Source organism: Sardina pilchardus, chromosome 16, assembly GCF_963854185.1.
Source record: "Sardina pilchardus chromosome 16, fSarPil1.1, whole genome shotgun sequence".
NCBI lineage: Eukaryota > Metazoa > Chordata > Actinopteri > Clupeiformes > Clupeidae > Sardina > Sardina pilchardus.
In genome coordinates this window covers 18,513,811-18,528,882 of record NC_085009.1, presented here as the reverse complement: position 1 = coordinate 18,528,882, position 15,072 = coordinate 18,513,811, and the positions used below count along the sequence as shown (strand labels likewise).

The 15,072-nt window shown below is 38.3% G+C and overlaps 1 protein-coding gene across 5 annotated transcripts; it reads left to right on the top strand.

Annotated features, from left to right (window-relative positions):
• Positions 1-447: 447 nt before the first annotated feature.
• LOC134060263 (NACHT, LRR and PYD domains-containing protein 1b allele 1-like) lies at positions 448-14,793 on the top strand. 5 transcript variants are annotated; one of them, XM_062516913.1, is made up of 14 exons: positions 448-575; positions 801-906; positions 1,093-1,210; positions 1,708-1,880; positions 9,644-9,715; positions 10,963-10,998; positions 11,254-11,310; positions 11,398-11,435; positions 11,563-11,630; positions 11,894-12,105; positions 12,211-12,461; positions 13,237-13,359; positions 13,938-14,073; positions 14,269-14,793. In XM_062516913.1, the coding sequence occupies exons 3-14, from the start codon at positions 1,101-1,103 to the stop codon at positions 14,559-14,561; spliced, it is 1,569 nt and encodes a 522-aa protein (XP_062372897.1). In that variant the 5' UTR covers positions 448-575; positions 801-906; positions 1,093-1,100; the 3' UTR covers positions 14,562-14,793. The 5 variants fall into 5 exon arrangements, 4 of the variants coding, with proteins under 4 accessions (XP_062372897.1, XP_062372898.1, XP_062372896.1 ...); XM_062516914.1 differs by having other exon boundaries at positions 1,090-1,210; XM_062516912.1 differs by lacking the exon at positions 801-906 and having other exon boundaries at positions 472-575.
• Positions 14,794-15,072: the final 279 nt, after the last annotated feature.

Sequence of the window (15,072 nt, the reverse complement as noted above, 5' to 3'; positions counted from 1 at the left end):
ACCCCTATTTTTCTACTTTTTACTCTCAACCTACTTGGTGTATTATTTGTATTTCCATATCATTTTATTTAACCTTGTGACATGTTTGATAGGCTGTAACTGTTTTTTTTATTATCACAACATTACTATGAGAAGGATAGATCTGGTTGTAATGCTTCTAATGGTAGTTGTAGACAAGATCATCTATTTTTTTTCTTGCAATAATTGCTTTAGGAAACCTTTAATACAGCCTACACCTTTAAAATTGTTGAGCTTCAGATCACTTGTATTCTGCACTTTCACTTTTACACCGCCTGCATGTAAGTTAATGTTTGTAAAAGCAGTCAGCAAGTGATAAGAATGCCACAGGTCTACAGTATATGTGTCAGAAGTTGCTAGTGCAGTTAAACCTGTTTTTCACGGTTAGTCTGTGCCCTCTCCAGCTCTTCAAAATATGGGTTTTGCATAAGGGGCTCAATCATGCAAAATTTCTATGTTCATTTACTATGCTGAGGGTTGGGGAATCATCTTTTGAGGTCTGGGGAATGTCATGTGTGGCTGCTCCTGCCGATACAGGAGAGCACAGACAACAATAGGTGAGTACCCAATATCAATATAAAGACAGTTCATTGCCATACATCAAGACAATGACAACAGGACAAGAGAAACTTAGATTGTAGGCTAAGTGGATTAGCAACAGTATGCAGTTTAAACTATTATTGTCATTTCAGTTTTCAATAGTAAATTGAGGTACAGTGATATTGAATATTGATTGTTCCTCTGTAAGAAGACAAAAAAAAAACTATTTTCCTTCTTTACAGACTCAGCTCAGAACATTTATCCACATATTTCTATTTGGACAAATAGAAATAGAAAGTAAATCATAGCCAGGTTCACTGGCAGTTCAAGGTCCATGGGCCATATAAAGTGAGTGCCAACACCTTAATGTGGATCTTTGCCTGGGAATGTTGACAAAAATCAACAAGTTTGCACATGCAAAGCATAATGTCGACAGACCATAGATCCTTTTCTAGAGTGAGTGTGTCATCATGATTTGTACTGACAGCCATGTTGTGGCATATTGTATGTAATCCAACACATTCTCATTAGCAGTTGAAGACATGAGTGAAGCGGCGCGCAGTGCAGAGGAGCTTATCAGTCTGCTGCAGGAATACAAACAGAGCCTCCAGGATGTCATGCAGTTCAAATGGACCTCCTCAGACAACACAAGGTCATAAAACATGCAACTTATAACTTTCCGCATTTCAGCATAAAGCTGATATTAGCCCTTCAAAATGTTGTTGTTGTTGTTGTTATTATTATTATTTTTAGTAGTAGTAGTAGTAGTAGTACAGTAGTAGTATCTCTAGAAGAGTCAGATATTGTCTGAATTATCTGAAAATTGTCTTTCAAGAAGTGAAGCATATTTTTAGTGTTTACAGTACTCGTAATTCTTATGGTCAGACTGCCACTGACAACTATATGTACAGTACAGTATATGACTACCACTACTACACTCATTGTAAATCTACAATACAGTACATCTGATTATTATTAATTGTTTTTTTCTTACAACAAAGATTTGTTTAATAAAAATGTCATCAAGACAAGTCAATATGTCTCATACAATAAGCCACAACTGGGTGGTGGAGGGATTCAACATTAGGGATTCAACATGCAACATTATGACAAGTTCAATGGCTCTGTTTCCTTTTGCATTCTCTTTAGTGACCAGGAAACAGGGGAGCGGTTTGCTGATCTCTCAAAAGTGGCAGATGAAATACAACATATGCTCAAGGATGGTGTTGTTTTCACAACTCTTCACACAGATTTGGAATCAGGTTTACGTTTCTTCAAGAAGGTGGTACAGAAGAACAGACCTGACCCAGTGCAACCTTTGGGTAATAATCTATAGCCTAGATGCATCTTCATTGTTCATTGTTAGACACTAATAACTGGTACTGTAAGTGAATCACTAATTCATCACTTGGCCTTCGGCCTCGTATATTATAGCTTTGGTGATATCCTTTACCAACTCCACTCCCACTTGTGTCCTTAACCCTTAAATGCATAACATGGGTCACAAGTGACCCGGACGAGTTTATTTTTTCTGTAACTCAGCTATAACTTATTTTCATGACCCAGCACTCCATGAATTCCTCAATTAACTTGTTTTTGTTCATTACAAGACTAAATATTATTTTTTTCTCTTAAACTTTTTAAATAAAAACACTTTTTCTGTCACTACCCCTCTAATGCATAACATGGGTCACAAGTGACCCGCATTCATTATGACCGCCGCTAGCGTAGCTAGCGAAGCGGTCATATAGTTGTTGTCAAAGTTTTTTTTTTTTTTTTTTTTTTTCCGTCATTTTTTGGTCAACGATTCCCGGGACACCGTAACACCGGGGCACATGAAACTTGGTGGGCATGTAGCCCCAGTAGACTTGTGCGGAAAAATTTCGTTTCGTCCCCGGGGGTCACTCCCCCCCCGCGCTGCCCCCGCCCGAAGCCCAAAAATTGCAGTTTTTCCTACATAACTACCTGAACCGTGGCACCGAGGATGACAATTTTTTTATGGTATGTTGGTCTCAAGAGCTCGGATCAACTTAGCTTATAACCAGTCATTTGTGATTTGCACCCCCATGGTAAAAATTGAAAATGTAATGTAATATGGCTTTAATTGCCCCTATCTTCAGATGAGATGCTATGAACTGCACCAAATTTCATGTGTATGATTAACCTGGCACCCTCTGGGAGTATGTCAAGTTTTGTGGAATTTCATCCATGGGGGGCTATAATAAATGTATTTATGTGTGCATTTAGTGAATGGTCCCTCAACGTGGCTGTTCTACACTGAAGCCTAGAATGGCCTGTGCCCCATGTAGCTGTGTCACTGGCCACCCCCGTGGCTACCCTGTGCTTACCAAATAAAACAATTATGTATTTATTACGATTTTATATGAGAACGTCAAAAGCAGAACTAATGCAACAACGTTCAAACACTGCAGCCTGCTGCCACTGGTGTGTGGCGCTGGCGCTGCTCAGTGAGTGATAGATCAGATCAGAGAGAAGAAGACAAACGAAGAAGATGGAGTTTCTCAGTTCCGAATGGCGGCCATATTGGAATTTTCTTTACTGTCGCTAGTTTCACACTACTTGATTTCTCATGTTGCAGTAAGCTAAACGATTTCATCTCTTACGTGACTTGTTGTTCTTGCACGTAACTGTGTAACCGTCAGACTTAGAAGTTGGTAAATGTCTTTACGTTTAGAAACGTTATCAAGCAAACCCCTCCGAGCAGATGCGAATAGCCTACAATGTCAGTAGGCCTACTCAAACCACCAGTCGCAGGCTTAGGACTAGGTAAGTAAAACATCTCTTCTCTATATCTCTACTATTTTCATTTTAAAAACTGTATTTAAAGCGAACACCTGTTTCCAAAATGTATTTATAGAGTCTGTACGTGTGGTCCCTAGCTTGGTTTTCCCGAAAATTAAGTGGAAATATCCTTTAGCAGTGTTTAGGCGCTAGTTAGCATGTAACAGCATCTGAATTAATGAACTGGCATGGTGCATTTATACCTGACGATCTCTTTCAAGTTATTTGAATAAAAAACTGACATCATGGTTAGTATAAATAGAGTCTGTACATGTGGTCCCTAGCCTGGTTTGTCTGAGAATTAAGTAGAAATATCCTTTAGAAGTGTTTGTACTCTAGGCGCTAGTTAGCATGTAACAGCATCTGAATGAATTAACTGGCCACTACTGTATGGTGCATTTATACCAGACGATCTCTTTCAAGTCATTTAAATAAAAAATGGATATCATGGTTAGTATTTGTAGAGTCTGTACATGTGGTCCCTTGCTTGGTTTGTCTGAAAATTAAGTGGAAATATCCTTTAGAAGTGTTTGTACTTTAGGCGCTAGTTAGCATGTGCCAGGTGTCATACCATTGCAGTAATCGTCTCACTAAACCAATCTGTTCAACAGAGTTTGCCAGTCAGACCACTACACCTTTGCCAGCACCACCACCCAGCAAGCTTCATCAACTCCAGCCATGCCGGTAAATACAGTGCCTATTGACAGCCTACACACCCCTGTTCAAATGCCAGTAGCTTTGTTCATTGTTAAATCCTGTTGTTCTTAAATGTGTTATTGTGTTTTGGAAAGGTATTACATTACATTACTCTTCACCTTTTGCTTTTGTAGTAGAAAACATGAAAAGTTAGTAAATTCAGCTCAATTTTGCTATTTTGGGAGGAAACGCCACCAAAGATGCTGTTTAAGAGGATGCTGGGCCGGGCTTTGAGGAGGTCCCTGGCGCTCCAAATTAATTATACTGGTGCAGCAGGAAAGGTGGCTTTATAAGTCCTTACATCTGAAGAGTGTGTTGCATAATATCATTATTAAAAATAATTGTAATAAATTGTTTAAGCATGTACAATAAATAAAGCATGTAAATGAGCATGTAAAATAAATAAACAAAAGCATGTAAAATAAATAAATAAACAAAATGTATTGAACCTAATACTATGTGTGGTGAGTCTGTGTGATAGTTGCTGAGGATAAATGTTTTTATATTGGATTATTAAATTACAGAATACATTTATAGGTTTCTCATCAGCAGGCACTGTCTTCACCTTAGTAAATTTGGTAACTTTGGTAAGCCCTGTAAATAATTGTAAATTGTTCTGATTGAGGGCAAATGGAAAGTGTTATAATGTATTATTGCTATTTTAGTACATCATTTTCATTATTATGGCCATAAATAAGGCCAATTAGAAGCTGGTGGGTAGTAAGCGGCAAAAGAGTGGCCCTTTATCTGGAGCCACTTCTGAGCCGCCGGTGAACCGCCAGAGAACTGATGAGCAAAACTCCAGCGGGCCACTGGTGGTTACCCGCGTTGGACCGCCAACTCTGCCGCTGGTTTGTAACAGTAATTTTAGCATTGCCCATGGTGGATTAAATGATTGCAAAATATTTATTGAGGTGAGTTTAACAAGTGTAATTTCATTGGCATATAATTCAGGCCTAAAGTAGATGGCTAAATGACTACAATAGAAGGATACACGAAAAGCCCAAACTACCAAAATCTTCATATTTTATTACCACAGTTTCTATATATAGGCCTCTCTTATTTGGTATACTGACTAGACATTATTGAACAAACAGAGGCTATTCATCTGTATTTCAGTATCTCAGTAGGTTAAAGTATTTTTAGATACCTCCCTGAAATTACTTTTTGCAGGTTGTGATGTCTTCTATATATTGTTGATGTTACTGTCAAAATGGCGTAACTGTTAAATTCCAATATAGTGAGTAGGCTATTGGCAAAACCGATTTCCATTTTTATGTTGAGCCGGCAGGGGGCTCAGTTTAAAAAGTAACTAAGTTCACACACACACACACATAACAGATTCACACGCACAGATAAACACACTTCCACGGATTCCACACACACACACACACACACATGCACATTCACACACACAGACAGACACACACACATCTTTATACAAGCAAACTCACACATGCACACACTCATATACACATGAGCTGCACAAATCGGAGATACAGGAAAGTTGACAAGCGTAATTCGTTTTGGAGAGAATGTGCAGAACTGAGCGGCGGTCATATTGTGTACCGCTATGCGGTGCATCTAGTTTTCTATGGAGTTTTGTTGAAGAGTTAGGGTTTCTTAGCTATTTTTAAGAAAATAATTTAATTTGTCATCTAATATTCCAGGTTTCCATCACGTACTTAGTTTCTTCCAAACATCAATTATTATTTTCATTAATTGATGGATACTCCTTGAATTCTAACTCTTTTTATTTGCCTAAATTACATTTGAGCACATGGGTCACAAATGACCCGCATTGATTTCCTATGTAAAATTAGCCTATAATCAGAATTTATTTGCAGTACTCTTTGAAATCAGTGTAATTAGTCATTTCATATTCAAATTTACCATTACAAATTCAGATTTTAATGAACAGCAATAATTATGTTCACTCCTCTATGACTACTCTATGAATGTGACTAAGTTTAGTGAAACAATATGAAACAATAGTGAAACCAGGCGCGTAGGAACCACGGGGGTCGGGGGGGTCGGGACACCCCCAATGTTGGACCCCCTCCCGAAAAAAAAACGCTGCAAAGTACAGATGTTGTTGATTACTTAGCTCAATTATATCCTCCTGAGTTACGGCCCCATAACTATAGCTATCGGTGCGCATCGGAGGTCTTTCACATTGTGTTTTAAGAATGTTTCCCGAAACGAAGCCCGACTCAATAATGCAGCATGGAGCACTTCCTCACCTTGAGTGTCTGAAAGCTAATGTAGGCTACTCTCTCAGTCCAAATATTTAGTTTACGGCCTTCTTTCATTCTTTTCGAAATAGTTAAGACGATAGCCTATTGTGGGCGAATACAGTAGTCTACGATAGCCTAAATAAGTTGCTTTTAAATGTAGGCTTATCACTTGACGTGGCACATAGGCCTAGCCTAATTATCTGGTTACCTGGATTTAGCAAGTCCATACACTTTGTTCATCCTATTATAGGCTATGCTTTTAAAATTAAATGTGTAACAATTTGCCTCTTATTATAATCTACACACTGTCACGACGTACATAGGTTACGGGCGGATATGAGCAACCGAAGGCCTCGGTTGACTTAAGATAAACGGGCAGAATGCCTGTTTACAAACTACGTCAAACATGCAATAATATAACAAATGAAAAAACACAAATGAAAGATGAATAGGCTACTCACTGTATTTTGTCACAAATTAAGCTATGACTTCGTTCGTGGCCACCTAGCGCGCAACTTACACGCTGAGGTGAAGGCCCGACACATAGGCTACTAATTAACACAAAGCTTCATAATGCACAAACAAACACCCCCTCAAAGTTCAGTGTCCATACGTCCAAACAATAAACATAAGAAGCCGACAGTCAAAAACGACAACGAGATCTCCCAGACACGAAAAACAATGTTTATCTCACAGTTTGTTGAGTATCGTTCCAACACTGATGCGCAAGGCAATCTCTTTCGCGTTCGTTAAACTAAGGGCAAACCCATTCATTGTGCCCAAAACGCGCATCCATCTATCAGCTGACATAAAATTTACTTAGATGGCATATGAAAAGTCAAGAAGAAGAAACATATTTTCATTTAAGCAACGTTTATGCAACCATGTAAAGGGAAGCATTGGGGGAGTCAGTTTAAGTTGTCCTAAAGACTAGCTGTGTGCGTTTTCAGGGAAGAAATGTGTTCTGAATAGCCTATGCGCAGATGTTCTTCCCAGTTCCAAAAATAGGTTAAGAAAAAGACTGAAATACATATTTTCAAAGCGGCATCTTACAGAGGGCCATTAAAACTTCAGCAATAGGGTTTTTTTTTATCTCTTATGTTACTTATAATTCGCCCCCTTTATTTATTAATATAAAAAAAAATTCGCTGCGCGCTTTGCGCGCGCAACGGACCTCATTCTTGTCCCCCCCAATGCTTACTACGTTCCTACGCGCCTGTGAAACAATAATGACCTGTGTGTGCAAAGTGTGATTGTGTAAGATAATGAATATTATGAGAACAATTTTAATACAAAATATTTCTAATACTAATCTGATTAGAAATAGTTGTTATAGGCCCCAGCCGTGGCGCGGTTGGGGCACCTGCACCACACGCCGGCCACCCGGGTTCGATTCCTGTCCCGTGGTCCTTTCCAGATCCCACCCCAATTCTCTCTCCCACTCACTTCCTGTCATACTCTACTGTCCTGTCCATTTAAAGGCATAAAAAGGCCAAAAAAAGAATCTGAAAAAAAATAAATAGTTGTTATTATATCTAAACATTTTTAATTTGCTTTTGTAAAACACTGTACATTATGTCACTGACACTTTCAATACCAATACAGAACTGCAGTGCATCAGTAACGTAATTTATGTCCATAACTATGGATCTATGAGACTTCTCTCAGACCGTCACCATGGTCTACCTGTGGATGGCATCATTCACAGGTATACCGTGGTGACGGTCTGAGGGATGTGAAAATAGATCTATAGCGAGAGGACTTGGAGAACTGGTTAACTTTCAAACTGTGGAAAAGTAGTAAATGCGACTAAAACTGATGGTTTTGCTTGTCGTACCACCTCAAGCTGGTCATTTTAACTGGTGTTGCTGGTCTACATTGTTGGTTTTTACTGGCCATGCCAGCTTATGTTGGTCATTCTAGCAAGCCAGCATGACCATCTCATGACCACAACAATGTCAAGCTTGGCAGGCTGGTCACCAGCATGACCATCTAACACCAGCGGTATCCCACACGACAGGCCATGACCAGCTTCCTCAGATGGTCACACCAGCATGTCAACCTGGTGGCCTAACCAGCTACACCAGCTAGCAGCAATAGCTGGAAGAAAACCAGCAAAGATCAGCTCAAACCAGCTACCAGCGTACTGTACCAGTAGGGATGTTTCACAAATGACCACAGTCACTTTATGGTCCTGGCACACAGGCCGTGTGCATTTGGAGCAGGAGAGGGTGACTTTTCTACTGGAAGTTGGACAAAGGCTGCATCGCTATCTCTTGGATTTTCTTGTCTTAAGTCCTCTTGTGGCTGGGTTGTCTCAGCACTCCCCATATCGCCATGGCCTTACAAATATTACATCTTACAATCTTACTCACAATCACACTTTGCAGACACAGGTCATTTCTGACCCATGTGTTCAATCATTGTATTGTTTCACAAAACTTAGTCACATTCATGGAGTAGGCATAGAGGAATGAACATAATGATTGGTGTTTGTTAAAATATTAATATGTAATGGTAAATTTGAATATGAAATGACAAATGACACTGATTTCAAAGAGTACTGCAAAGAAATTTTGATTATAGGTTCATTTTACATAGGAAATGAATGCGGGTCATTTGTGACCCATGTGTTCAAATGTAATTTAGGCACATAAAAAGTGTTAGAATTCAAGGAGTGACCATCAATTAATGAAAATAATGATTGGTGTTTGGAAGAAACTAAATAAGTGATGGAAACCTGGAATATTAAATGATAAATTGAATTATTTTCTTGAAAATAGCTAAGAAACCCTAACCCTTCAACAAAACTCCATAGAAAATGAATGCGGGTCACTTGTGACCCATGTTATGAATTAGAGGGGTAGTGACAGAAAAGTGTTTTTATTTAAAAAGTTTAAGAGAAAAAAATACAACTTAGTCTTGTAATGAGCAAAAACAAGATAATTGAGGAATTCATGGAGTGCTGGGTCATGAAAATAAGTTTTTTTAAAAAGAAATTGCTAAGAAACCCTAGCCCCTCAACAAAACTCCATAGAAAATGAATGCGGGTCACTTGTGACCCATGTTATGCATTAGAGGGGGTTTCAATAGCTCATGCATCAAAGGGTTAATTGTACACTCACTGTTCTTCACCTTCACTCTGTCTGAGGTGCTTTGGGTTACTTGATCACTAAATACAATATGTTGTCGTTTATTGTTTGTTGCTGTACTTCACGGTTTTCGGTGACGGCATAGCATCTTCGCTCATAAACAGATCTACTGTATCTGATATGGGTTTTGGTTTTCTGTTCAACAAATGGTGACAGGATGACTACTGACTGAAATGTTGTTTGTATTCACATTTATAGGAGCAGGAGATTCCAGCCCATCTAGGCATTTAGTGAGGCTGTCAGTAGAAGAAAGGAGACGACTCAAGAGGCGTGAGTAGAATTATCTTCCATCTCTCTTACAACCACAGTCTGAAACCACATTGGCTTTTGCAATAATGGTTATTCTATTTCATATATATTCACTATAACCTTTACATGTGAACTTAAAGGGGAACTATGCAGGGTTTTTTTTTTTAGCTTACTGTAAAGAGCTTCAGAGTCATTGGAATGGTTATATGTCTTTTTTTCCGGGTTGAATGGTGGCCGTTTCGCTTCCACCTAGTGTCTGTGAGCGGCATTCTCACATGAAAAGGCAGTCTAATCGATTGAGTGTTGTGAAATATACACGCTAAAGCTCTGCAGAGAAACCTGCAAGCATAAAATGAGAAAACAGTGAAGAAATCGCCAAACCTGCATCATTTCTCTTTACGATGACTTTCTCTAAACTTTTGAATGTGCATGTCCGACAGTTCAATATACTTTCTCTACTGAAACATTGCATGTCACCCAAAAGCCAGATATCCTTAACTTTTTGTGAGTAGTGTACATATTGAATTCATCAACATGCATGTCTTACCAATGAGACTATTTGCATGCAATTTTCACCAGAAATGTATCTTAAACTCAGGAAATCTAGATAGATAGATAGATAGATAGTGTACTTTATTGATCCCCAAGGGGAAATTCAAGAACATACTGTATCACTAAATCCACACATTAAAGCCCATAAGTAAAGTAATAAAGTGAAAAAGTATTGAACGCCCTTACTGAAACAAACTTATTAAATGCTTTGTATAATGACAGCTTCAAGACATTTCCTGTATGACCAAACAAACACCTCACAGTATTCAGGTGTAATGTTGGTCCATTCTTCTATACAGTTAGTCTTTAAATCTTAAAGATTTCAAGCGGGCTCTTGTGATTCCTGATCTATTGTTATTTCCACAAATGTTCCACTGGATTTAAGTCAGGGCATTGATTTTCTTTCTCTGAAAACAATTGAGAGTTTCCTTCGCTGTGCTTTGGATAATTGTTAAAGTTCTACCCACATTTCATCCTCATGATCCAGGTAGATGACAAGATTCTCTCAGAAAATGCCTGTATGAAGTCTGCCAGTACGAGATGAAAAACAACCAGCAAAAACATACTTACTGAAAAATGTTGACACGTTCAGTACTTATTTCCCCCACTGCATAGTTGGATTTAGTGAGTGAAAAGTGCTAATGAATCAATCATGACCAAAACAAAATAATCAATTAATTAATAGCTGTATGCAAACTGTTATTTTCTTCCCATAGATGGTTCTGCTATGGACCAGTTTTTGTCAGACAATCGTGAGTACAAATTCCACAATGATAATATTTGGAGTGGGACAATCCATGATGTGAATGTCACCTAAAGTTGGAGCAATATCCTGCTCTTACAAGCCCCTCAGAACATACTTTGGAGCAAATACTGTCAGTTTTTAGTCGTGCATGTTTTATTCTTTGTTGTGTTGTCCATGCTATTCCCATATTTGACTTCAAAATATATGCAATTCTGAGCATGTGAACATTTTCTAGGATTAACTTTTGACTGTTTTTCTATAGGAAACAATAAAGAACAACGGTTTTCCAAATCATTTGCAAATATTGATCAACCTGACAGTAAGTAGGTGTTCAATTCTCTATTCAAATGCTGTCTCTGGGTTGAGTTTTTATTCATCATGAATTAATTTTTAAATCTGTCTCCAGGTCACAGTGCTTGTTTTCCAACCCATGCCGACATGGGGGTAAGTCTTTATCTTCAAAATACATTACTCGATTAAGTTTAATAAGGAACATTTAATGTTAAATGGTGTATTAAAAACATTAAATGTTCAAATGTGCATGGTTAAATGTGATTTCCATTGAATTCAGTGCTCTACATTCCCTGAATGTTGTGAGCCACTATTACAGGAAGAGGGAAATGGACATTTTAAATACATGTAAGAAAACATGTTTTCTCATTCAATTATTAAAAAGAATGAATACATATTAATGAATGTAAATGGAATACATATTAATGAATGAATTATATCAAATGAATTACTTCTGTTAGCAAGAATAAATGAATGAAAAATGCTAAGAATACATGACAGTATCTGTGTTGTTGGTCAAATTAGCTACAAGCTGAATATATTTTATGAAATATGTCCAAATATCCCCCTTATCAGTGCAGTTGCATTACTTGTAATGGTATTATTGATAGGTTGAAGCCTCAGTCAGCTGGCCTTTATAAGTGCAAGCTAACAGGCCTGATGTTTAAAATGGAGACAGCGGGTGAGCTGGAGTATCACTCAGTACGATGGGGAGATAAGCTGGAGAATCTTAACTATGAACCGGCAGGGCCACTTTATAACATCAACTGCTTACACGGGAGTCTGGTACAGATACATTTTCCACACTGTGAGATTATTTCAGGTGAGAAACACAGTATTCATCTAGCTGGTAATCCATGTGTATTCTGAAACAGCTAAATTAATTTAATTGGTAATGATATCATTCCTTTCTCACTCTGTTACATAGATGGGAAGCTTGAGCATATGTCTGTCGCACACATCACTGACAATGGCCTGGAGGTTATCGCTCCCAAAGAGATAACAGAATCCCATGTTGTTATGGACATATCTCACCAATCTCTGTTTGGACTCATTTGGACTTTTACTGACTTTGTATTGGGAAGGAACATTAAAGCACTGGTGCTACTGTTTCTTCAAAAAAGTTCTAATCCAGAACTTCATGTCTTGCTGTTGTCAAAGAATGCTGAACTAGAGAAGGTATGTCACACAATGTCACCAAATGGAAATCATATGGTTATGTACACTATATACAGTAGCCAAAAGTATTTGCTCACCTGCCTTGACTCACATGAACTTCAGTCACATCCCATCCTAAATCCATAGGGCTTAAAATGACGTCGGTCCACCCTTCTATAACAGCTTCAACTCTCCTGGGATGACTTTCCAGAAGGTTTAGGAGTGTGTTTATGGGATTTTTTGACCGTTCTTTTAGAGGCGCATTTGTGAGGTTACACTGATGTTGGACGAGGAGACTGGCTCTCAGTGTTCTATTGCGTTGAGGTCAGGACTCTGTGCAGGCCGTTCATCCACCAAACTCTGTCATCTACAGTATGTCTTTATGGACCTTGCCTTGTGCACTGGTGCATGTTGGAACAGGAAAGGGGCCATCCCCAAACTTTCCACAAAGTTGGGAGCAAGGAATGTCCAGAATACTTGGTTAATGCTGAAGCATTCAGAGTTCCTCTCACTGGAACTAAGGGACCAAGCACAGCTCGGGGATGGCCCCTTCCTGTTCCAACATGACTGTGCACTAGTGCACAAAGCATGCAAAGAAGTATTTCCCTTGATGGGTGATTGGAGATTGGTTCAGATCGATGACCTTATCAGGGATGAACTTTCCATTGGTTAATGTCATGTGAACTCAACAGAAAAAGAACGTAGTTCGTTAACTGTTAGTTTTGTTGTCATAAGAGTAATATTTATGTACCAGTTTTAACTGTTTATCCTGTTCTTGTATTAACTACTTCTTTAGGTGAAGAAAAAGAAAAAGAGACAAGGACAGTTCCTCATTGACAGAAACCCTAGATGTATAATAAACACACAGAAATATTACAATCTCTGCACTGGCCAACCTGAACTAGAAGTGACACCTAATGTGAGTCAACATGAGGACATGCCACATAATTGACATGAACATGTCTTGACAACAATATATACTGTATTGTCCACGTACAGTGGGGAGAATAAGTATTTGAACCCATGCTAAAGTTGACTGAAATGATACTATAAAATCATCTTTTGACAATTGATCTTAATGTCTTAATTCAATAAATGAGTAAAAATCAAACAGCTAAGGACACCAATTTTCTTTGTGATTGAAGAATGTATCGTAAATAAATACATTTTCTTCCTTAAACACAGAGGGCATAAGTATTTGACCCCTATATTGCCATAGGAGCAGGAGGTTTATTTTTTTATATATATATGTTTTTATTTTCAAAGGCCAGCCATTGAATGGATCCAGGATACTATGCATCCTGATAAAGTTCAGCCTTTGGAATTAGCCCCACATCATCACATAATCCTTCACCATAGCTAGATAGGCATGGTGTTTTTCCAGTTAGCCTATTAGCCTGTTTGATGCTCAATGAGCTCATGAGTGTCTGATATAGAGTGTCTCATATCGCATTACTAATTGAGTTTTCTAAAGTCTGCATGTTGTCTTCTAAACAGAACCCTCAGAGGTATGTTGTGGACTATGAGAACTTCTTTCCGGTGTTTACAGTACTTTGCAGTACAGAGCAGAAGGTGAAACTAATCCTCATGGAAGGAACGAATCAAGTGTGGGAAAGCACTGTCAACATTGGAGGTTAGACAATCAGTCCATATAAAGCAAAAAATATATAAACTCTCATTATTCACATCATTCAGTAATATACATTACTATTTGAATACATGTGCCACTTAATATTGTCAATTAAACTAAGCTTAGTTGTATTTGGAAGTAACGTTTACAAATTAAATGAGGTTTGGGTGTTAACATTGTAAAACTTCCCTCTTCCAGTGGATTTGTGGAAAACATCTAGAGAATCTGAAGAGACCATATTTTTTAGGAAACACAATGTCACACTACAAACTCGCATAGGGAGCTTGCCGCCTCTTCTGATTTATCTACAGAAGGAGGGAGTTTTGAATAATATTGAAAGGAATGAAATCAACAGCAAACCTACACCAATTGCGAAAAATCAAGATCTTCTAACCAAGGTGGAAAATAAAGGCAAAACAGCTCAAAAAAGTTTTTATCATGCACTTAAGTTATCAGATCCTTCCCTGTTTCAGGATCTGCAGGAGACTTAGAAGAATGAATGAAATAACTCTGTATTGAAAGGGTTGAAATCAACAGCAAAGTTATAGCAATTGAGAAAAGACAGGTCATTTTGTGTTACACTGACTGTTCTACTGTGGTGTGTACTCTTCACAGTGTTTCAAAATTCCCAATAAGGCAATTGATTATACGCCAAGGGAATATGTAAATCATTTATTTTCAATGACAGCAAAACAAGATAATGGTGATATGTAATATATTGAATAAACATGGTTAAATGAATAAAATTAGGCTAAACTGAAGCCATTTGCCATTGCTAACCTAATGAAGTGAGTCATGTCTTCTTGTTTTCTACTCATATAGATTGTGAAATATACAAATCTCTGTGTGTGTGTGTGTGTGTGTGTGTGTGTGTGTGTGTGTGTGTGTGTGTGTGTGTGTGTGTGTGTGTGTGTGTGTGTGTGTGTGTGTGTGTGTGTGTGTGTGTGTGTGTGTGTGTGTGTGTAGCCCCAGGTCTCATTGAATGCTTCTGGGGGTGCCTGT